The sequence below is a fragment of the Eriocheir sinensis genome, unplaced genomic scaffold, assembly GCF_024679095.1.
Source record: "Eriocheir sinensis breed Jianghai 21 unplaced genomic scaffold, ASM2467909v1 Scaffold17, whole genome shotgun sequence".
NCBI lineage: Eukaryota > Metazoa > Arthropoda > Malacostraca > Decapoda > Varunidae > Eriocheir > Eriocheir sinensis.
In genome coordinates, this window is record NW_026111072.1 from 290,001 (window position 1) to 315,000 (window position 25,000).

A 25,000-nucleotide genomic window follows, 5' to 3' on the forward strand; every position below is an offset into this window, starting at 1 on the left:
AAACACAGAAAAGCAGGCTACAGAGAGGTTAACTGACCCTAACTTACCACATCTAAAGAAACAAAAAAAACATGGAAACACTGAAAAGCAGGCTACATAGAGGTTCACTGGCCCATCACAACTGCAGAAACACTGAAACATAAATACACAGAAAAGCAGGCTACAGAGAGGTTAACTGGCGCTCACCTGTGGAGTAGACCTGCGTACAATCACCGGTGAACTTCTTAACGAGGTCGAGCTGAGGGAGTTCGATGTTCCTGTCCACCACGAGAGGAACTTCAGGCTCCCAGATGAAGACCAGGTCGTCCGTGGTGTGCGAGACTGCGGGGAGATGATGGAAGAGGGGAGATAATGGGAGAGGTGAGAGATAATGGGGAGGGGAGACACTAATGGGGAGATAAACTGATGTGTGAGACTGCGGGAGGATGATGGGGAGGGGAGATAATGGGGGAGTTGAGAGATAATGGGGAGGGGAGACAGTAATGGGGAGATAAACTGATGTGTGAGACTGCGGGAGGATGATGGGGAGGGGAGATAATGGGGGACTTTAGAGATAATGGGGAGATAAAGGGGAGAAGCTTAAGATAATGGGGAGACAAAATGGGGAAGTAAAGCAAAAAATTGGGATGGAAGAAAAATAAATAAGAAAGTAAATGAAAATGAGGAAATTGAAAGATAAAGAGAAAATGAGAGATAATGGGGGAGATAAAAGATAATGGGGAGATAAGGGGAGAAGGTTAAGATAATGGAGAGACACTAGTTGGGAAGTAAAGCGAATAATTTGGAAAGGAAGAAAATTACATAAGAAAGTATGGAAGAAAATGAAGAAAAAAGGAGAAAAAGGAATTGAAAAAGAGCAAAAATGAAAGGAAGTTAGGAAAAATATTAGAGAAATGAAGAGAAAGGAAGAAAGGAAGGAAAAAGATAAGGGAAATGAAGAGAAAGGAAGGAAGGAAGGAAAAGGATAAGAGAAATGAAGAGAAAGGAAAGAAGGAAGGAAAAAGATCAGGGAAATGAAGAGAAAGGAAGGAAGGAAGGAAAAGGATAAGAGAAATGAAGAGAAAGGAAGGAAGGAAGGAAAAAGATCAGGGAAATGAAGAGAAAGGAAAGAAGGAACGAAGGAAAGAGATAAGAGAAGTGAAGAGAAAGGAAGAAGAAGTAAAGAAAAAGGAGAGTAAAGGGAAAAAGGAGGAAAAAAAAGGTTCAGATGAGGAAAAAACAAAGGAAAGTCGTGCGAGGGAAGAATTTGAGGAGGAAAAGGCAATTAAGTTTAAAAGAATATTAAATCTCTCTCTCATCAAGCAATTACTGATTTTCTCCTAACGTGTATCTCCTCCTCCTCCTCCTCCTCCTCCTCCTCCTCCTCCTGCTCCTCCTCCTCTTCTTATCTCCTAAATTACCTCCTCCCCTTTATCTTCCTCCATCTTTTCCCACCTTCTTTATCATTTCGCTTCTTCGTCCTAATTATGAGCCAAAAATTGAAAAAAATGAAAATAAAAGAAAAATAAATTGTAGTAGTAGGAGTAGTAGTAGTAGAAGTAGTAGTAGTAGTAGTAGTAGTAGTAGTAGTAGTAGTAGTAGTAGTAGTAGTAGTAGTAGTAGTAGTAGTAACGTAAATGAAATGTGGACAACCGGCACCGTAGACTATTTTCCTGGCATTAAAAATCTTCATATATTTTTTCTCATTCTATATTTTCCTTTTGTCATATATCTATTTATATCTTTCTTAAATATTAATAATAATAATAATAATAAAAATGATGATAATGAACAAGAAACGTGTGTAATTATAATGCTAATCTCTCTCTTGATTACCTCCCTCCTCCTCCTCCTCCTCCTCCTCCATAATCTGAGTTGTTACTGTGGGTCACAGTCACGATCACACACACACACACACACACACACACACACACACACACACACACACACACACACACACACACACACACACACACACACACACACACACGCATTTATTTCGTGGTGAGTGAGGTTAAGGAACGGAGAAGGAGGAGGAAGAGGAGGAGGAGGAGGAGGAGGAAGTCTTCTCTTGTTGCAGCATATGCGCCTGTTAATGAGGAAGAGAGAGAGAGAGAGAGAGAGAGAGAGAGAGGACATATATTCATTATAGCGATTACATAACCTCATCTCTCTCTCTCTCTCTCTCTCTCTCTCTCTCTCTCTCTCTCTCTCTCTCTCTCTCTCAGGGTATATATTTTCTCTCCAAGGCATTCGGAGGCACGTTTCAAGGAGAGGCAAAGGAAAAAAGAAAAAGGATAAAAGAAAAGAAAAATATACTTGAGATAGATGAAGCAAAATATGAAGGAAAAAGCGACTGAGGAAAAAATGAATAGACGAGACGAAGATAAGAAAAAAAGAAGACGAAGAAAAAAACATGGAAAAAGGAAAAGGAAAGGGGAATTAATACCAGAAGAAGGAAGGATTTAGAGATTGAAGATAATTGCTGGAATGGAAATTAGAGAAAGAGGGAAAAGAGAAAAGAAAAATATACTTGAGACAGATGAAGGAAAAGGTGAAGGAAAAATAAGTGAAGAAAAAATGAAAACACGAGACGAAGATAAGAAAAAAATAAGAGAAGAGAAATAATGATAAAGACAAAGAAAAGGAAATGAAAAAAGGAAAAAAAAGAGGAATTAATACAAGAAGAAGGGAGGATTTAGAGATTGAAGATAATTGCTAGAATGGAAATTAGAGAAAGAGGGAAAAAGAGAAAGAGGAAATAGAAAGAAACAGAAAAATGAAAAAGAAACCCAGGCAGAAAAATTAACAGAAAAGAGAAAAATGTTAAGGAAAAGAGAAAAATATATGAAAAAGAGGAAAATTAATGAAAAGTGTAAAGAAAATAAGGAAAAAATACCGGTTAATTATCGAAAAATGAAATAAGACAGAGAAAGATGAAAAGAAGGAAAAGAAAACCAGATAGAAAACTAACAGAAAAGAGAAAAAATGAAGGAAAAGAGAAAAATAAATTAAAAGAAAAATAAGCAAAAAAGTATAGAAAAAAATACCTGTTAATTATCGATAAATGAAATAAAGATGAAAAGAAGGAAAAAAAAACAGAAAATTAACAGGAGAGAAAAAAAATGAAGGAAAAGAGAAAAATTTATGAAAAACAGGAGAGAAATTAATAAAGTGTAGAAAAAATGAAAATACGAAACAAGAAAAAGATGAAAAGAAGGAAAAGAAAACAAGAGAGAAAAGAAAATGAAGAAAAAGAGAAAAATATATGAAAAAAGTATAAAAGAATCAACAAGAAAAATACCTGTTAATTAGATAAGCCTTCCTTGACACCTGAAATACCTCTACTGATTAATTTACTTTGATACATGAATTCACTTTTTTTTCTAAACATGTCCTAACCTAATTAACAGCTGACCTTGACTTCACCTGACCTTACCTGATTAATTATTAAAGGTGTGAAGAATGATTTTGTATTAAAACTTCCTTCTTCCTCCTCCTCTTCCTCCTCCTTCTCTTGTTAACTTGGTAATTGTAATGGTGATTCGAGGAGGAAGAGGAGGAGGAGGAGGAGGAGGAGGAGGAGGAGGAGGAGGAGGGAGGAGGAAGGTAGGCATCTGGTACTAATGAGAGAGAGAGAGAGAGAGAGAGAGAGAGAGAGAGAGAGAGAGAGAGAGAGAGAGAGAGAGAGAGAGAGAGAGACGCACACACACACAAACAAACAAACAAACACACACGAAATCATTACCATCACCTTCACCTCCTCCTCCGCCTCCTCCTCCTCCTCCTCCTCCTCCTCCTCCTCCTCCTCCTCCCTCCTCCTCCTCCTCCTCCTCCGTTAAGCTCATTCCCGTTCCTGCGACAATTGATTCCCATTCCTATTCTTGCCGACAACTTAAGGAATTTTCAGAAGGAACAGTCACGCCTTGATGTTGCTAACGCGCCCTCCCCTTCCCTCCTCCTCCCTCAATTTTTTCCTCACTTTCCTCCACTTTCTTCCTCCTTCTCTTCCTCCTCCTCCCTCTCCCTCTTTCCTCCTTTCCTCACTTTGCTACATTCTCTCCCCTTCTCTCTCTCCTTCCCCTCCCGCCTTCCTTCTTTCCTCACTTTCCTCCACTTTCTTCCTCCTTTTCCTCCTCCTCCTCCTCCCTCTCTCTCTTTCCTCCTTTCCTCACTTTGCTGCATTCTCTCCCTTCTTCTCTCCTTCCCTCCCTCCCTCCTTCCCTCCTTCTTCCCTCACCTTGCTCCACTGTCTCCCTCCTTCTCCTCCTCCTCCTCCTTCCTTCTTTTCTCAGCTTCCTCTTCTCTTCCTCCTCCATTTTCTTTCCTCCTTTTCTCAATTTCTTCCATTCTCAACCTCCTTTTCTTTCTCCTTCCCCTCCTCCTCCTTCTTTATTCATATTTTCCCACTCTCCCTCCTTCTTCTTCTCCTCCCTCTCCCTCTTTCCTTCTTTCCTCACTTTGCTCCACTCTCTCCCTTCTTTTCCCTCTCCTTCCCCTCCCCCCATCCTTCTTTCCTCACCTTTCTACATTCTCTCCCCTTCCTCGCCTCCTCCCTCTCCCTCTTTCCTATCTTCAGCATTCAACGACTCCATCATTTATCAATCAATTACCTTACTATTCAACCCCATTTTCTACCTAATAACCTTCCTAACGATGCAATTAACCAATGAACTACTTAACGACCCAATTAGACCGAGAAAGACACCAACTAAAACCTTGTATCCAATACCTGAACACTTATCATTCAAATCTCTTATTATTCAACCTTGTTCTCTACCTAATTACCTTCCTAACGACAGAACTACATACTTAATTACTTAACGAGGTAATTGACGCAAGATAACACCCTTCTGAACGCTACCTAACTAACTTAATCCCTAAACTTGACACATATCAGTCAATTATCTAATCAATCAAACCCATTTTCTGTATAATAATCCTCCTAACAAACACAACTACATAATGAGCTAATTAACGACCCAATTAGCAACATTTATTTGTGACTCAAACTAATTAACTTAAACACTCAACAATTCCTACACTTATCAGACAATTCTCTTATTATTCAACCCCATTTTCTGTCTAATAACCTTCCTAATGACAAAACTACCTAATGAACTACTTAACGACCCAATTAGAGCAAGAATGACACTACACTAACACCTTGTATTCTATATCTGAACACTTACCAATCAACTCCCTTACTATTCAAAACTCCTTTCTACCAAATTCGACACAATTCTCTACATAATAACCTTCCTAACGACACCACATACTGAACTACTTAACGAGGTAATTAACGCAAGATGGCCCAGTACTCACGGCTTTCTATCTTCATGTGGCACTCCTGGGTGTCATGAGGGTACAGCTGGAAGTTCATGGCGCAGGACAGAACCAGCGTGAGCCTGAAGGAGAGAGAGAGAATGTGTGAGTGAGTGAGGGTAGGAAAGGAAGGAAGGAGGAGGGATGGAAAAAGAGTAGGAAGGAAAGGAGGGAGGAAGGGTAAGAGGGAAGAACGGATTGAATGCAGGACTAGGAGTGGAAAGGATCGAAGGATGGAAGGAAAGAGAAGCTAAAAAGGAGTAAAGGAAGGAGGGAGAAGTGATGGGAAAAGGGTAGGAAGGAAAGGAGGAAGGAAGGGTAGGAGGGAAGGGAAGGTCGGAGTGAATGCAGGAGAAAGAGTTGAAAGGATCGAAGGATTGAAGGAAAGAGAAGCTGAGAAGGAGTATAGGAGGAAGGGAAATAAGGAATGGAAGGAACGAGTGGTTGAGTATATTAGAAAATGCGAGAGGGAATGATGAAAGGAAAAAGTGAAGGAAGATATGAAAGAGGAAGAGAGGGATGGAGAGAGAGATAATAAGCATGGGAGGGAAGAAGGAAAGGAGGGAGGGAGGAAAAGAGGAAGGAAGGAAGAGAGAAATGAGAGAGAGAGAGAGAGAGAGAGAGAGAGAGAGAGAGAGAGAGAGAGAGAGAGAGAGAGAGAGAGAGAGAGAGAGAGAGAGAGAGAGAGAGAGAGAGAGAGAGATTGAGGAGTGAGCGAAGTGGACAGTAATGTTAGTAAGACGTGACCTACCAATGAGAGAGAGAGAGAGAGAGAGAGAGAGAGAGAGAGAGAGAGAGAGAGAGAGAGAGAGAGAGAGAGAGAGAGAGAGAGAATAACAAAAATATATAAGTAGATAGGCATACGTAGATGCAAAAGAAAAGGAAAATCAAGTTAGTAAAGAAAGAAAGAAACAGAAAAGAAAGAAGAAAAAAAAAAAAGAAATTACATAGAAGAAAAAGCAATTCCAAATAAAATAATAAAAATAATAATAATAATAATAATAATAATAATAATAATAATAATAATAATAATAATAATAATAATAACAGTAGTAATAATAATAATAACAACAAAATTTACAGACCTATAGTCTGTTGAGGGAGCCTGTTCATCTGGGCCCATACTTATAAAGAACTATGGCGTTTGACTTATGTCTCGTCTCAGAGGTGAGTGTGCACCTAGCTGGGGCTCCAGCCGCCACGGGTAGTTGGGAAAGTAAAGTTGCCAACAACGGCGAGATCAGTTATCTCATATGAAAACTAATGGGTAAGATACCTTAAAATGGTGAAAGTATTGAATAGAAGTACATCATATCCATAATAATATGGTTTTGTGAGACTATAGTGAGCGTTTGAATGTAAAACGATTTGATGATGCACGCTGGCTGGCTGGCAACACCCGGTAATGTTTACATTTGAAGGTCGCTGCCTCAGACGAAGACCCAGGACTTATGCCCGCCCGGGACCAACTTTTGCTACTCGCGCCGCGTCTCAGATTAACACCCAGGATATAGGACTCCACAGGGCCGTTTTGGGCTCTTAAGACGAGCCTGAGACGAAGTGTTAGCTTTATAAGTATGGGCCCAGATGAACAAGCTCCGTCAACAGACTATAGTATCTCCTCCTCCTCCTCCTCCTCCTCCTCCTCCTCCTCCTCCTCAAGTACTCTTACATCCTCCTTAAGAGAGCAAAACGCCCAAAGCGAGAGAGAGAGAGAGAGAGAGAGAGAGAGAGAGAGAGAGAGAGAGAGAGAGAGAGAGAGAGAGAGAGAGAGAGAGAGAGAGAGAGAGAGAGAGAGAGAGAGAGAGAATTTTGTCTGTCTATCTGTGTGTGTGTGTGTGTGTGTGTGTGTGTGTGTGTGTGTGTGTGTGTGTGTGTGTGTGTGTGTGTGTGTGTGTGTTAATTTTGCTTCTCCTTCGCAAAGTCTATTTACAAGACCAACAAGGTATTCTCTCTCTCTCGATATATATTTGCGTTCTTCATCTTCTTTATCTTTCCATTTTTCTGTCGTCTTCTCTCTCTCTCTCTCTCTCTCTCTCTTTGTCTTCCGAGTGTCATATTATTGCTTCCTCTTCTAATTGCTGTCTTCCTCCTCCTCCTCCTCCTCCTGTATTCCTCTTTTATTCTGGGTCTTCCTCATTCCTCATTCCTTCTATTTTTCTTCTCTTCTTTTTTTATTTTATTTCTTTCTTCTTTGTTTTCCTTTCTTTTATTTTCTTTCTTTTGTCTTTCCACGTAATTTCCTCTGCTTCGTTTTCTTTGTTTTAGTTTCCCTTTTGTTTTTGTTTCCTTCTTTTCTTCGTCTACTTTTTTATTGTTGTTGTTGTTGTTGTTGTTCTTTATCGTTCTCCTTCCTCCTCTCATCTTCTCTCTATTTCTTCTTCTCCTCCTCCTTCTCTTCTTCCTTCTCTTGTTTCCTTTTTTTATCCTCCACCTCCTCTTCCTCTTCTTCATATTCCTCCATCTCCTTCATGTCCTCATCCTCTTCTTCTTCTTCTTCTTCTTCTTCTTCTTCTTCTTCTTCTTCTTCTCTTCCTCATCCTCCTCTTTTGCATCTCTTTTTTTCCTCTTCCTTCATCGTATTCTCTTCTCAACCATCACTATCTCCTCCTCCTCCTTCTCCTCCTCCTCCTCCTCCTCCTCCTCCTCCTCCTACTCCTCGTTGTCTCCTTCCTCTTGCAAGAAAACAATACATTTTTTCCTCCCTCCTCCGTCTCCTCCATTTTTCTTCTCTTCTCTCACTCCTCCATTTTTCCTCTCTCTCCTCCATAATCGCTCCTAATTCTTCCCTTCCTTATTTTTCTTCTTTTCTTCTTTGTTTTCTTCCTTTCTTCTTCTATTGTTTTCTTTTGTCTTCTTTGGTTCGTTTTTCCTTCCTGTTTTTTTCTTCTTTCTATCTTTCTTTCCTTCATGTCTTTTCTTCCTTTCTTCTTGTTGTCTTCTTTTCTTCTTCCTTTTCTTCTCTAGTTTTTTTTGTACTGTTCCTCTTTTTCCTTTTCTTCCCCTTTTCCTCTTTCTCTCCTCTTGTTTTCCTATTTTCTTCCTCCTTTTGGGATTTTTTTTTCTTCCTTCTTCCTCGTTTTCTTCCTTTTCTTCCTTTTGTTCTTTGGTTTTTTCTTGTTCCTCTTTTTCCTTTTCTTCCCTTCACTATTGTTTTCCTCTTTTTCATCTTCTTTTTCTATTTTCTTCCTCCTTCCACGTTGTTTTCTTCATTTTCTTCATTTTTTTCTTCTTTAGTTCAATTCTTTTTTATTTTTTTACCTCTTTATTCCTTCTTTTATTTACCTTATTCTCTATTCCTCCTTCCTTTATTATTGTTTTCTTTTCTTTCTTCTTTTTTTGTCTTCTTTTTTTGTCTGTCCTTTTCTCTTTCTCTTTTCCTTTCTTTGTTTTCCTCTCTTTTTTTCTTTCTCTTTCTCTTTCTCTTTTTGTCTTCTTTATCTCTTTCTCTTCTTGTCTTCCTTTCTTCTTTCTCTTCTTGTTTTTTTCTCTTCTTTCTCCTCCCTGTTTTCTCTCTTCCTTCTTCCTTTTTCTCTTTATTTCCTTTCTCTTCTTCTTCTTTCTCTATCATCTCTTCCTTGTCTTTCTTCCTTGCCTCTTCTTCTTCCCTCCTCCTCCTCCTCCTCCTCTTCCTCCTCCTCCTCCTCCTCTTTTTCTCATTAAAGTAAAGGAGGTAAATAAATAAAGGAGAAGAGAGGAAGGAGGATGAAACGAAGGAAGAGGAAAAAAAACAGGAATTAAAATCACGCCATAGTTTAGGCCACAAAAGTAGGTCACTCCTCCTCCTCCTCCTCCTCCTTGTCTCCTCCTCTTTCTTCTTTATCCTTCCACTCTCATTCTAACACTAACCAGAGAGCCATTTCCTCCTCCTCCTCCACCTCCTCCTCCTCCTCGTCTTTCTCCACCTGCTTCTTTTCTCTCTCATTCCAGCGTTAACCACGGACCTAACTTCCTCCTCCTCCTCCTCCTCCTCCTCCTCCTCCTCCCTGTGAACTCAAGCATGACAGACAGACAACACAACGCAACACAGTCACAATGCCCGTCTCCATTTGCCTAATACAGAGATAAGAAATGTGTGTGTGTGTGTGTGTGTGTGTGTGTGTGTGTGTGTGTTTGATTCTTCATCCTCTCTCTCTCTCTCTCTCTCTCTCTCTCTCTCTCTTTATCTCCATTTATACCTTCCACAAACAAAGAGAAAGAGAGAGAGAGACGGAGAGAATTGAGAAAGAGGAGATTAGAGGAAAGAATGGGAAGAGTAAATGCCAGAAAGAAAAGAAAGAAAGAAAGGAAGGAAGGAAGGAAGGAAGGAAGGAAGGAAGGAAAGAAGGAAGGAAGAAATAATATAGAAGCCAGACACATGCAAACGAGTATGATAAAGAAGAGATGGAAGATAAGAAGAAAGAGAAGAAAAAGAAGAAAAGGGAATAGAAGACAAAAGAAAAAAAAGACAAGAGGAAAGAAAGGAAGAAAGAAAGATAGATAACAAACACACACACACACACACACACACACACACACACACACACACACACACACACACACACACACACACACACACACACACACACACACACACGCACATGAACAAACAGAAAAGCGGAATCAAAACAAAGACCAAAACTTAACAAAACAAACAGAGGATAAAGAAAATAAAGATAAAGAAGATAATGGATAAAAAAAGGTTAATATGAAACACACACACACACACACACACACACACACACACACACACACACACGCACACACGCACACACACATACAATAGAGAACAAGGGGAGATAACAAGAAACCCAAAATAAAACACAAAAAACAGCATCAACAAAGAATTAAAACCCACGATGAAGCCGAAAGGTAAAAGATAAATAAAAAAAAAAAAGGTCAACGCAGAAAAAAATTAGACCGTAAGCAGCTTGGCTCAGACCCCCACAAAAGCCCTAAGCCCCGAGACCCTGGATGACTTAGGGCTGATCCTGGCGGTGTAGGGGAGTGGACGGGGCCGAGACAGGGACGAGAGACAGGGGGGAGGAGACAGGGGTAGAGTGAGAGGAGATGGAAGTTGAGAGAGAGAGAGAGAGAGAGAGAGAGAGAGAGAGAGAGAGAGGGGTAGAGAGAGAGAGAGAGAGAGAGAGAGAGAGAGAGAGAGAGAGAGAGTGAGAGAGAGAGAGGAGAGATAGAGGTAGAGGAGATAGGAAGGAGAGAGAGAGAGAGAGAGAGAGAGAGAGAGAGAGAGAGAGAGAGAGAGAGAGAGAGAGAGAGAGAGAGAGAGAGAGAGAGAGAGAGAGAGAGAGAGAGAGAGAGAGAGAGAGAGAGAGAGAGAGAGAGAGAGAGAGAGAGAGAGAGAGAGAGAGAGAGAGAGAGAGAGAGAGAGAGAGAGAGAGAGAGAGAGAGAGAGAGAGAGAGAGAGAGAGAGAGAGAGAGAGAGAGAGAGAGAGAGAGAGAGAGAGAGAGAGAGAGAGAGAGAGAGGGTTAGAACAGAATTGAGACAGGAAGCAGACAGGGTTGAAAAAGTGAGTGAGTGAGTGAGTGAGTGAGCGAGTGAGAGGCTTAAAGGCAAGGTGTAGGTAATGGAAAGGACAGTATGAATGACCAGGTGGAAAGAAAATGGGTGTTGAAAGGAGGGCCAACGCTGGCAAAATTAGAGAGAGAGAGAGAGAGAGAGAGAGAGAGAGAGAGAGAGAGAGAGAGAGAGAGAGAGAGAGAGAGAGAGAGAGAGAGAGAGAGAGAGAGAGAAATAGAAACACAAAAGTATATTAACACACAAATAAGACGGATTAGAACAAAAATAGAAAAAAAGAAAAAGGAAGAGAAAGAAAGATAGAGAGAAAACAGACAATTAAGCAGCTCCATAGAATGACAGACTTACCCATATCAACATAATAGATAAATAGACATATAAATATACAGACAGGTAGATAGATAGACAAATAGACAGACAGACAGACAGAGCAGGTGACGTACTGAACACTGTAAAGAACCGCAGTTACTTAATAGACCCAGAGGTAGATAAAAGGAGGAAAACAGAGGCAAGTAGATAATTAGACAGGCAGGTGACTAGACAGGTAGACAGGTAGAGCAGGTGACTTACTTAACCATATAGAGGATCGTGTTGTCCTGGTAGAGCCAAAGGTAGTGGTTGGGAATGGTCATCTCCTGGAATGTGACAGCCTTGGCGTTCTTGAAGAAACTGTCCGGCCGCCAAATGTCCTGAAACACAAGGTAATTAGCACACAGGTAACACACACGACCAGGTAACACGCTAGCTATAGGTACACACACACACACACACACACACAAAGATAACGTTAAGGACTTTTTTGATTCCTATTTTTTGCCTCCTCCGTAAAATAAACACACACACACACACACACTGATAGGTACACACAGGTACACACACATGACCAGGCAACGCACACAAGCAACACACACACATACACACACACACACAAACGCACACACACACGGCTAGGAATCGCTCTATTTTCATTATGTTTTATTCCCACGTTACTTTTCATGGTACTTCTGGCACCGGTAAACGTTCAAGCTTCTATGGAGGAAACGTTCACAAGACACGATAGCGGAGAGACAGGGAAGGGAAGATTAGAGGGAAGGAACAACAGTGATCAAAGAAAATGGATAGGCGATGGATAACTCCCACCTGTAATCAAGCTACACACACACGTACCTTTAGCCAGGCCACGGGCAGCAGGCGGTATTCGTGGGTCATGTTGTCGGGCAAGCGAAGCCGCCAGTCCTTCCAGCTCTGGGCGAAGAAGATATCCGCGGCGTACGTCTGGAGGGGAGAGAGAAAAGAGTATATATAAATGGATACATAGGTAGATATATAGATGGACTGATACACAGATAGACTGATAGATACATAAAGAGGTAGACAGAAGTAGAGAGGCATTGAGATTGAGAGGTAGATAGCCAAAATAAATAGGATAAATAAGATATATAAATGAATAGATAGAGAGATAGAGAAGTAGAATTGCGAAGAAATATTGATAGAAGAATAGATTGGTAAATAGATAAAGATAGAGAAATAGATAGATAGATAGATAGATAGATAGAGATAGAGAGAGAGAGAGAGAGAGAGAGAGAGAGAGAGAGAGAGAGAGAGAGAGAGAGAGAGAGAGAGAGAGTAATGGGGAGAGAAGGGAGGTAAGAGGAAGGAGGGAAAAAAGTTAAATAGCTCATCTGTTTCCTCCACCTCCTTCCCCTCACCTTGCTGACACACGCACACACGCACGCACACACACACACACACACACACACACACACGTATCACCTTTCAGCCAATCTGCAAACGTATTCGCCGCCCAAAGTTTCAAGTTGGTTTAGGAGGAGGAGGAGGAGGAAGAGGAGGAGGAGGAGGAGGAGGAGAACCCGGAAGAGAAGGAAGAGAGGAAATGAGGGCAAAGAAGAGGACGAAGGAAAACAATGAAGAGAAGGAAAGAAAATGAAGAAAAAACGTAGAAAGGAAGGAAGAAAGGAAGGAAGGAAAGAAGGAAGGAAGAAAGGAAGGAAGGAAAGAAGGAAGGAAAGAAGGAAAGAAAGAAAGGAGTGAATGAAGGAAGAAAGAAAATATAGAAGGAACGAGAAGGAAAAAACAGAAAGAAAGGAAAATATAGAGGGAAGGAAGGAAGAAAGGAAAGAAGGAAAGAGGGAATGAATGAAAAGTGAATAAAGAAAGAAAGAAAATATAGAAAGAACGGGAAGGAAAAGACAGAAACGAAAGAAAGAGGGAAGAGAGAAAGGAAGGAAGGAATGAAGGAAGAAATGAATGAATGAATGAATGAATGAATGAAGGAAAGAAGGAAGGAAGAAATGAAGGAAGGAAGGATGGAAAATGAAGCACCTTGTTAAAATGAGACCGGCACACCTGAGCGGGCCGTCAACACCTGTCATAATCCTCCTCCTCCTCCTCCTCCTCCTCCTCCTCCTCCTCCTCTTCCTTACATGACCTCAAGGAACCTTACCTCTTCACACCTGTCTACTCCTCTTCCTCATTAATTACCTCCTCCTCCTCCTTCTCCCCGTCCTCCTCCTCCTCCTCCTCCTCCTCCTCCTCCTCTTCCCGCCGGCTTTATCTACCTATGAATGAAGGAGGAGATGGTGTGTAATAGAAGGCTTGAATGAGAGAGAGAGAGAGAGAGAGAGAGAGAGAGAGAGAGAGAGAGAGAGAGAGAGAGAGAGAGAGAGAGAGAGAGAGAGAGAGAGAGAGAGAGAGAGTAAAGAAAGTAAAAAGAGAGAACAGGTAACTAGGAAAACAAATGAAAAGGGGAAAGAAGAGAAAGAGGAAGAGGAAAGGAAAGGAAAAAGAAAGAAAAGGAGAGGGAAAGGAAGCGGAAAGAGAATATGAAAGAAAGGGAAAAAAGAAGGAAAAAAATTAAGTAAAGAAATAAATGAAAATGAAAAAAAAAACGAGAAAGGAAAAAAAGGAAAAAAACACCAATGTATTACGCTGCCAGTTTTTCTTTTCCTTCTTTTTTTTTGTATATAGATTTCCTTCCCTCGTATCGCGTCCGTTCCATTAAATCTCTCTCTCTCGCGCCATTTCTCCTCACATTTTTCCTTTCCAATCTTCGTTTCTCTTTTTTTTCTTTTTTTTTCTTTTCATTCAATATCTCGCAGTTTTCAATTTATTTTTTTTCCTTTCTCGGTTTTTATCACTTTTCTAATCTTGTCGGATATTGTTTCTCGTTTTTATATGTATACCTCTCTCTCTCTCTCAAAGAAATTCATACATACATACATACACACATACATACATAACTTCTCACACACACACACACACACACACACACACACACACACACACACACACACACACACACACACACACACACACACACACACACACACACACACACACACACAGACAGACAGACACACACTCACAGATGAGAGAGACTGATAACAATATCAGTCACAGTCACAAGAGAGAGAGAGTCCCAGAGAGAGAGAGAGAGAGAGAGAGAGAGAGAGAGAGAGAGAGAGAGAGAGAGCACCTCCTTCCTCTTACGTAAGCTCCAAGATATTTAAAACGTCTCTCTCTCTCTCTCTCTCTCTATCTCTCTCTCTCTCTCTCTCTCTCTCTATCACTGGGTGTGTGTGTGTGTGTGTGTGTGTGTGTGTGTGTGTGTGTGTGTGTATGTGTGTGTTAATCTTTACTAATGGAGCACACGAAGTAAGTTCAAAGCGTTCCATTCAAGGGTGGAGGAGGAGGAGGAGGAGGTGGAGGAAGTGGAAGAGGGGGAGGAGGAGGAGGAATAGGAGGAGGAAGAGGAGAAAGAGGTGGAGGAGGAGGAGAAGGAGGTGGAGTCTTTTTTTAACAATGTGGCGTAAACTGTGGCTCCACTAATGAGACTCTCTCTCTCTCTCTCTCTCTCTGTCACGGAAGGAAGTAAAAAGAGGAAGAAGAAGAGGAGAAGTAAACCAAAATAATCAAGAAAAATGATTGAAGGATTGAAGGAAGGAAGGAAGGAAGGAAGGAAGGAGGGAAGGAAGGAAGGAAGGAAGGAAGGAAAGAAGGAAGGAGGGAAGGAAGGAAAGAAGGAAGGAGGGAAGGAAGGGGAGAAAGAAAAGAATGGAAAAAAATGAAGGAAAATGCAAGCTTACATCTCTCTCTCTCTCTCTCTCTCTTTGTTTTTTTATTTAAAAGTGTTCAGTACATTATTACATGGGATTATTATTTGTATATGCTATAGTTGCCACGACCGTTGGGTTGCTTTTTAAAAGCTTCTGCCGATTTTATTATACTTTTATTATACAATATATTATACAATTATATATATACATATTTACGGTGGGTGTAGGAGGAAGCTACCTGTGGGACGTGCACCTTCATCTGCTGAGTGGACAGTAGTGTCATGTCCACATCAACAGTGAAGTTGTTCCACCACAACACTGATGCGATAGAGAAGGCACGCTGGTGGGTGCTGGAGCGGGTCCGTGGCATTTCCAGGAGGGAGGCGTTACTCAGCACTGTTCTCGTGCTGCGCCTCAGACCTCCTCTCCAGGTAGCCCCCAGGTCCGTAAGGGGCACTAGGCCCACTTGTGCCTTAGGTAGCACCGTCAGGGCAGCGACGCGGCGACGGTGCTCCAGGCCATTCAGCTGGTCTGTGGCTGGTCTTCCCTTCCTTCCGTGTGGGTGTTGTTGTTGTTGATGTTGTCGTCGCTGCCTCTCCCACTGGCTCGGTCGGTGGTGCTGGGTGCCACTGATTAGGCGTTCTACCCTCCTCTGCACCTTGTCCAGCAGGTTGTGTTGACAGCGGGCACTGGCCATCCAGGTGAGCGGCGCATATTCCATCAGTGGCCGGACTTGTGCCTTGTAGAGGGTGTTCATGCCGTCAGCGTCAAGGAGGTTTTTCATGCGGCGCAGGAGGGTCACCTTCTGGGAGGCTTTGTGCGCCACCCTTTCAAGGTGACGGTCGAAGCGCAGCTGAGAGTCCACCTCCACGCCCAGGATGTCGACACTGACCTGCAGAGGGATGGTGTTCCTGAATCTCAGCCTGCCGTTGAGTTGCCTCGCGTCCCCTGGAGAAACGTGATATTACCATGGCCTGGTTTTGTCAGGGGCAAACCTGACTTGCCACCTCTTTCCCCCATGCCATTATGTCTGCCAACTGTCTGTTGACGGACTCTATCACGTCCTGGGGCTTCTCCTCTTGTATGTTCTGGAGAGGGTGCAGTCGTTTATGGGCTTGCTGCCGGGATGGTTTGCAGGAGGTCGTTAAAGTATATGTTCCACAGAATAGGTCCATGGACGGACCTTGTGGAACTGGAGGCCCCACTGGAAGCTGGTTGAAGCTTCCGTTGACTGTTACGTGGAGGCTCCCTGCCTAACAGGTAGTTTGAGAGCGCAGCAGGTCCCCTGTGATGCCTAGTTGCCAGAAGCCTGTCAGACTGCGGTGCCAAACGGAGTCGAACGCGCCAGCTATATCCAGGGCAATCACGAGAGAGGGGTGGCTGTCATCAAGGCGTCATGCCAGGACTTTGAGAGGAAGGAGGAGGTCTGAGGTGAGCGGCCCTTCCGAAAACCAGACTGCTTCGGTGACTGCAGGTGGTTTTCCTCGAGGAAGGATGTCAATTTGCTCCCCGATGATCCCTCTCAAATATCTTGCTGATGATTGGGAGGAGTGATATTGGCCTGTAATTGCCTCGGACCTGGATTTTTTCTTGTGTACGGTGCAGGACTCTGGCCTTCCATCCAGGCAGGCCACACCCCCGTTCTGCAGGCATCGCTGAAGATCTGGGCGAGGGGTCTGTGAGCTCATCGGAGCATCGCCGCAGGCATGGACTCTCTCTCTCTCTCTCTCTTCTTCTCTCTCTCTTCTCTCTCTCTCTCACCTGTGTCTCTACCTCACCTGTTCTCATTAATATTATACCTTTAGTCGATCTCAACAGGGGGAGAGATATTCGCAATTTAATCTCTCTCTCTCTCTCTCTCTCTCTCTCTCTCTCTCTCTCGTTAAAGGTGGGCGTCAAGTATCGAAGAGAGAGAGAGAGAGAGAGAGAGAGAGAGAGAGAGAGAGAGAGAAAGTGTTGTGCCTTGAAACACATGAATGGGAGCAACACTGAACACCTTGAGAGCAAAACAGACCTTGAAATACTAATAAAAATAAAGAAATAAAGTAAATCTAATAAGTGGATGAAGGAGAGAGTGAATAAACGTAACATGGGAAGAAAAGAAGTAAAGAAGGAAGGAAAGAAGGAAGGAAGGAAAGAAGAAAGGAAAGAAGGAAAGGGGGAAGAAAGGAAGGAAGGAAAGAAGGAAGAAAGAAAGGAAAGAAGGAAGGAAGGAAGGAAAGAAGGAAGGAAGGAAGGAAAGAAGGAAGAGAGGAAGGAAAGAAGGAAGGAAGGAAGGAAAAGAGTGATAAACATACGAGTCTGCAAAGGAAATGCGATAAAAGAGAGGAAGGGAAGGAATAGAAAATAAACATAAAAAAGAAAATTGGAATAAAGGAGTGGATAAAGGAAACAAAGGAAGGAGTAAGAAGTAAATGACCAATAAATGAAAGAAAAACTGGAACTTGAGGAAAATAAAAGAAATATTTGATAAAGGAGCGGAATAAAGGAATGTAAAGAGTGACACAAAACAACAGGTGATGAAGGAGGAGGAGGAGGAGGAGGAGAGGAAGGAGGAAGAAGATTTGAAAATAAAGAAAAGGAAAAGGAGAGAAAGATGAGGAGAAGGAGAAATGTTAGTAAAGTAGGAAGAAAAGAAGAAAAAGAAGAGTTAGGAAGAGGAAAAAAAGAAGAAGAAAGAAAGAAGAATAAGAAGAAGAAGACGAAGGAGAAAAAAGAAAGAGAAGAAGGAGGAGCAAGAGTAAGCAGAAAGAAAGAAGAAGTTAAGAAGAAGAAGAAGAAGAAGAAGAAGAAAGAAGAGGAAGAAGAAGATGAAGAAAAGAAAAGAAGATAAAGAAAGGAAGAAGAAGAAGAACCAAAGGAAGAGGAAGAAGAAAAAAGGCGTATGATAAAGAAGAAGGAAGAAGAAAGAAGGAAGAGAAGAAAGACTAGTAAGAGGCTGTACCTGACTCATCTCTCTCTCCCTTTTCTCCCTTTTTTTCCCATATAAATGTCATTTGCACTAACTATAAGGAGGATATTAGCATAACAACATCATTTCACCTGCATCTTCTTCCTGTCTTTATCCCCATTATTTTTTTTCCTCCATTTTTTCCCTTCCTCATTTTTCCAGCGAATCTTATTGAATTTCAGAACGTCTTGAGGTAGCGGAGAGATGGAGGAGGAGGGAGGAAGAGAGGAAGATATTTTCACGCGAGAGGAGCATGTCAAGAGGAGGTAGTGGAGGAGGAGGAGGAAAAGTGGAGGAGGAGAAGGAGGAGGTGCAATTGAAGAATGTGGGAGGATGGAGGAGAGGAAAACTGATAAATTAAAAGAAGAGGGAGGAAGAAGAGGAAGAAAAGAAACAGACGAAGAGAAAAGTGAATAAGAGGAAGAAGAGGAAAAGGAGGAAACGAAAGAGGAAAAGAGGAATAAATGAAAAAAAAAAGGAGGAAGAGTGAGAAATAATAATTAGAACCAAGGTGGAAGAAAGGAGATAAATGAAGAGAAATTATGAATAGGGAGAGAGAGAGAGAGAGAGAGAGAGAGAGTCACATGAGTTCCTTGAGAAGTAGATATTTATGGGTCAGTAAAATGCTATAGTTGCCCCATTATAAGGAGGAAGAAAGGAGGAAGGGAAGGAAGGGAGGAAGGAAGGAAGGAGGAAGGAAGGAAGGATGAAAGGATGAGAGAGTGGAAGAAAGGAGAGCAAGAGAAAGGAAGGAAGGAAGGAAGGAAGAAGAAAGAATGAAGAGAGGAAAATATAGCAACTGAGGAAAGAAGGAAGGAAGGAAAGAAAGAAAGAAAGAAATAACTGAAGAACTGAAGACTGTCTAGAAAAGAAAGAGAGAAGAAGGAAGGAAGGAAGGAGAAACATAGAGGATAAGAAGGATAAGAAGGAAAAGGATAAAATAAAGGAATGAATGAATGAAGGAAGGAAGAAAGAAAATAACATAAGAAAAATGTAGAAGGAAAGGAAAAATGAAGGAGACTTGATAGGAATGAAGGAAGAATGGAAAGGAAAGAAGGGAAAGAGAGAATGAGAGAGGAAGGAAGGAGGAGGGAAGATGGCTGAGTGTAATGACCTATAAACTCTTAATTACCTCCACCAATCACATGCTTAATGGACCTCAGATTACTGTTACTGCCTTCCTTTGACTTATTATTACTATTATTATTATTGTTATTATTATTACTATTATTATTATTTTATGGGAGAAATTTTCATGGTGTTGGCAGTAACTGTAGAAGTAGTAGCTGTAGTAGTAGTATAGTATAGTATTAGTAGTAGTAGCAGTAGTAGTAATAGTAGTAGTAGTAGTAGTAGTAATGTAAATGAAATGCGATCAACCGGCACCGTAGACTTTTTTTCACTCAAAAAAAAATCTTCATATATTTTTTCTCATTTCTTTTTTTCCTCTTGTCATCTGTCTATTTATACCTTTTTCTTCCCTTATTCTTATTATTTTCTATTCCATCACTATTACCACTACTACTACTACTACTACTACTACTACTACAACCCTTAAAACTACAACTACCATCACCTCTCTCTCTCTCTCTCTCTCTCTCTCTCTCTCTCTCTCTCTCTCTCTCTCTCTCTCTCTCTCTCTCTCTCTCTCTCTCTCTCACTCTCTCTCTCACACTCTCTCACACTCTCTCACACTCTCTCACTCTCTCACACACTCTCACTCTCTCACACACTCTCACTCTCTCACACACTCTCACTCTCTCACCCACCATGGAGCTCTCGTCGATGCTGTCCAGGCTCATGACGGTGACGTGGACGAGCACTGTGGTGGGATCATCGCCGCCCTTCGGAGGAGCCATCTTATCATAGTCCCTGGGGTTGTCTGGCATGATATCCTCGAATTCCAGCGGCCCCTCGTTGACGCTACCCCGGGCGAGGCTGGGGGAGAGGAGAGAGAGAGAGAGAGGCTGTTAGAAGTTGTTAGTCGGTGAGAGAATGTTAGTTTACGTGGTTTGATAAGTAAGATAAGTGATAAGATAAGAACATGGTGTGATAAGTAAGTGTTAAGTTAGCTACGGAAGACTGTTAGATAGAAGGAAAGAGAGAGAAGGAGAATGTATTAGGGAAGAAAGAAGACAGGACTTAGAAGAGTGGGAGAAAGGGAGGGGAGAATAGGAAGGAGAGGAGAAAGGGAGTAAAGGAACACGAAAGGAGGGGAATGGAAAGAGGAAAGAGAGAGAAGGGAGAATGCATTACGGTTGTTTGGAAAGAGAAGGACAGGAAGGAGAAAAAGAAGAGGAAGAAAGGGAGGGAAGAAGGAGAGGGAGAAGGGAGAAGGAACAAGAAAATACGAAAGAAAGAGAGAGAGAGAGAGAGAGAGAGAGAGAGAGAGAGAGAGAGAGTAACAGTAAGGAAAGGACACAATAAAAGAAAATAGAGAGAAGTAATAACGGTAAGAGGAAAAAATGAAGATGCAGAATGGAGGAAGAAGGAAAGAAAAAAGAAAAGAGGAAGAAAATGAGACAAAAAGAATAAACAAGAGAAAATATGTAAAAAGTGAAAGAAAGGAATAGCAAGGGGAAGAAGAGGAGGAGGAACAGGAAGAGGAAGTGGAAGAAGAGGAAGAGGAGGAGGAGGAGGGGAGGAAATAAGAAACAAAAGAAAAGATAGAAACTTGAGAGAAAGGAAGAAAAAAAGGAAAGTATGTGATATTGAAAAGAAGGAAAAAAGAAAAAAGAAAAAAAACTGGAAAATATAAAAAACTAAACAATATTGAAAGCATAAGTTCGACACACACACACACACACACACACACACACACACACACACACACACACACACACACACACACACACACGCAACCACTCACACATAATCACTTCACCTGTTTAAGATTTTTCCTTCTCCTCCTCCTCCTCCTCCTCCTCCTCCTCCTCCTGCTAATCTCTCTTAATTGTTTCTTAATATCCTTGTGTGTTTTATTTATCTTTTTACTCTCTCTCTCTCTCTCTCTCTCTCTCTCTCTCTCATCACGATCAGCCACACCTCATCTGATTAATCTTTCCTTCCTCCTCCTCCTCCTCCCTCCTCCCTCGACGAAGAAAGGCAAATTCGAATAGATATCTAAGACGTATATTATATTGATAGGAGGAGGAGGAGGAGGAGGAGGAGGAGGAGGAGGAGGAGAGGAGGAGGAGGAGGAGGAGGAGGACAATTATTCCTTGTTACGAAAACCAGACTAATACGCCATACATCTTCTTCTTCTTTCTCTTCTTCTTCTTCTTCTTCTTCTTCTTCTTCTTCTTCTTCCTCCTCCCTCCTCCTCCTCTCATCATTTCTTCCTTTCTTCACGACACACACACACACACACACACACACACACACACACACACACACACACAGGGAATATTGCAAATTGGAAATAAAAAGTGGAAAATGCTTAATATGAATAATGCGGAATTTAATGAAGAGGAGGTGGAGGAGGAGGAGGAAGGGAAGGAGAGTTTAGGTAATTCTGGAGGCACGGAAAGGAGGCAATGTGTAGGACTGGAGAGAGAGAGAGAGAGAGCGAGAGAGAGCACAAGCGTCTCTGTGGCATATTGACTGACGTGAATAGATGATTGACTGACTGACTGATTGACTGACTGAATGTGAAGTGAGTTAAAGGGCTTGCCAGATACTGAGTGACTGAGTGAGTGAGTGACTGAGTGACTGACTGACTGACCCCCTCCCTTCCCCTACACACATACACACATACATACCTACATGCCCCCTACATTCTCTCCCCCTCTTCTTCCCCTTCCCCTCACTCCCCCTCATAGGAAAAAAAGAAAAGTCCATCTTCTTTAGTCTCCCTTTCAAGGATAAAAGAGAAAATGAAGGAAAACGGATCTTCGGTATTCTGCATCTCATCCACTTTCACCGATCGTAAAATGAGAGAGAGAGAGAGAGAGAGAGAAGAAGAAAGAATAAGAATAGAGGAAGAAAAGCTAAAAAAAAACACGATAATGAGAATGAGAAAAAGAGGAAAAAGAAAAGTAGCAGAAAGACGAAGAAGACGAAGATTTAGAGGAAGGAAGAAAATAAGATAATAAAAAAAAGAGAATATAAACTTTTAGGAGTATTGAAAGAGTTAATAAAGGTAAATATATCTAATAAGACGAAATGGCTACCAGTCTTTATTGTTATTGAACTTCTCCTTCCCTCCTTCCTTCCTTCCCTCCTTCCTTCCTTCCTTCCTTTCCTTTCCTTTCTTTCCTTTCCTTTCATCCCTCCTTTCTTACTTCTTTCCTTCCTTCCCTTTCTCCTTCCTTTCCTAATTCCTTCCTTATTTCCTTTCTTTCTTTCTTTTTTTCTTTTTTTCTTTCTTCCTTCCTTCCTTATTTTCATTCCCTTTCCTCCTTTCTTTCTTACTTCTTTCCTTTCCTTCCTTCATTCCTTCATTTATGCCTTTCTTTCCTTTCCTTTCCTTTCCTCCTTCCTTCCTTCCTTCCTTCCTTCCTTCCTTTCCTTTCCTTTCCTTGCCTTTCTTACTTCTTTCTTTCCTTCCCTTACTCCCTCCTTTCCTACTTCCTTCCTTCCTCTCTTTCTCTCTTTCCTTATCCTTCCTTCCTTCCTTCCTTCACTCCCTCTTTCCTTCATTTCTTTCCATTCTTCCTTTTTTACCCATTTTTGTTTCCTCAGCTTCTCCTTCGTTCTTTCTTTTCTTCCTTCTCTCCTTCCTTCCTTTCTCCCTTCTCTCCTTTCTTCTCTTCCTTCCTTCCTTCTTTGTCCAACCTAATCTCTCCCTTTCATTCCTATTATCCTTTCATTTCTTCCTTCCTTCCTTCCTTACCTCCTTCGCTTGTAATATTAATGTAAAAGAGGAATATTTTTTACACTCTTAATTAAACGAAGGAGATTGTCAGGTATTAATTTCTCTCTCTTTATCTCTCCTTCTTTATCAATGTTTTCTTTTTATTCTTCTCCGTTTATTATTCTCGTATTTTTTCTTTTTTTTTTCTTTCTTCTATTGTTTAAAGTATCATTTTTTTCTCTTATCTTCTCTCTCTCTCTCTCTCTCTCTCTCTCTCTCTCTCATCACCATCCCTTGAACCAACATCAATTAACCTCTTCTCCTTTTTCCTCTCCTCCTGCTCCTCCTCCTCCTCCTCCTCCTCCTCCTCCTCCTCCTCCTCCTCCTCCCTCTTCATACTTCTCTTTTTCCTCATCTCAGTTCCTACACTTCCTCCTCCTCTTCTTCCTTCCTCTCACTCTCTCTCTCTCTTTTCTTCTTTTTCTTTCTCTTTCTCCTCCTCCTCCTCCATCTTCATATCGAGGAACTTCGAGTGTAAGACGCCGGAAGTAATGTTGTCCTTGTATAACTCTATGGTAAGACCTCGCCTCGAGTATGCGGTACCGTTCTGGTCACCTAGCCACAGGAAGGACATCGATTTATTAGAGCGAGTTCAGCGACGCGCTACGAAGATGATTCCACCCTTGAGGGCCGTGCCGTATGAAAGACCCTATAATCTCAAGCGACTCAATCTCTTAACGCTATACAAAAGACGCCTACGAGGAGATATGATTCAGGTCTTCAAGTACATCTATAGAAGTTCAGCAATGTCAACCACTCCATGTTTTTAAGCTACAAACCAACTTAAGAACTAGATACAACGGTCTACATATTCAAGCGAAGCGATGTAGCACAGACATTGGGAGTTTCTTTTCTAACCGAGTCATCCGCCACTGGAACAACCTCCCTGCTGAAGTAGTAAATGCGAATACCTGAACTCATTTGAAAATCGAATCGACCGTCATTTCGTTGCATCAGGAGTAAATTGAATACCGAGGTGCTGTCATCTGCTCTGAGGCACCAAGCGGCTGTCGAGCAGATTAAATCACCATTGCGGGCAACCTCGTACTGTGCAAATTGGCTTTCTGTTGCCTGTATTTGCATGTTTTCTCCTCCTCCTTCTTCATTCCTCCTCCTCCTCCTCCTCCTCCTCCTCCTCCTTCTCCTAACCTCACCAATTCTTACATATTTAGTGTATCTATTGTTTTTCTCTCTTTTCTCCTCTTCTGCCTCACCACAACTAGCACCACCACCAGCACCACCACCACCACCACCAACATCACCATCACCACCACCACCACCCCCAAACCCACCACCACTACCACCACCAACAACAACCCCACCCCCACCACCATCACCACCATCACCACCATCACCACCATCACCACCAACACCACCTTCATCACCACCACCATCACCACCACCACCACCACCACCACCACCTTCACCACAACCACCTTATACATTATTCATCGCAGCCTTCAAGCATCTATATTCATCGCCTGTGGTTGATCAGCTCCATTCAGAAGCTCACAAATCCACCTGCTCCCCCCTTCTTCCACTCCCCTTCCACCCCCCCCCCAAGGATTCCCTCTACTGCGGATCCTTGGTAGGACTCTCACGCGTCCTGCAAAGCCACAGTGAGCCCCGCAGGATCGGTCTCGGAGTCCTACATAAGCGGAGGGATGGGATGGGATCGGCAGGATGGGTGCGTAGGATAGGTTAGTGTGGGTTTAAATCTTCTCTCTGATCTCCTTTTGTTTCTCTTCTATATTTCCTTATGTTTTAACTTCACATCCTCCTCCTACTCCTCCTCCTCCTCCTCCTCCTTCTCCTTTACTTGTTGTTCCTTCCACTTCACAACTCTCTCTCTCTCTCTCTCTCTCTCTCTCTCTCTCTCTCTCTCTCTCTCTCTCTCTCTCTCTCTCTCTCTCTCTCTCTCTCTCTCTCTCTCTCCCTCCGTAAGGTAGAAGAGAACACAAATTCCATATATCCTTTAAGATCTTACTCCCATTGTTCTCTCTCTCTCTCTCTCTCTCTCTCTCTCTCTCTCTCTCTCTCTCTCTCTCTCTCTCTCCCTAAAGGTAGAAGAGAACACAAATTCCATATATCCTTTAAGATCTTACTCCCATTGTTCTCTCTCTCTCTCTCTCTCTCTCTCTCTCTCTGCCCTTCAAACAATGTAATTCAAGGACTTGTTTTTCCCTGAGTTGTTTCTTTATAATTAAAAAAAAGGAAAAATGGAGAAAAAAGAAGGAAAAAAAAGGGAAAGAAATGTTATAGCTTCCAGGAATGTCTTTGATTTTTTTCCTTTTTGGTTG

At 42.0% G+C, this 25,000-nt stretch overlaps 1 protein-coding gene across 1 annotated transcript in view; it reads right to left on the bottom strand.

Moving 5' to 3' along the window:
- LOC126990511 (glycine receptor subunit alpha-4-like) overlaps nucleotides 1-25,000 on the bottom strand; it is a 142,530-nt gene that overhangs the window by 25,394 nt on the left and 92,136 nt on the right. Inside the window, exons 3-7 of the mRNA XM_050849109.1 lie at nucleotides 19,615-19,783; nucleotides 11,987-12,094; nucleotides 11,390-11,508; nucleotides 5,305-5,387; nucleotides 187-321 (exon numbers count right to left, since the gene is read on the bottom strand). Of these exons, the coding sequence (XP_050705066.1) occupies nucleotides 187-321; nucleotides 5,305-5,387; nucleotides 11,390-11,508; nucleotides 11,987-12,094; nucleotides 19,615-19,783 (614 nt within the window). The remainder of the gene's footprint in view (nucleotides 1-186; nucleotides 322-5,304; nucleotides 5,388-11,389; nucleotides 11,509-11,986; nucleotides 12,095-19,614; nucleotides 19,784-25,000) is intronic.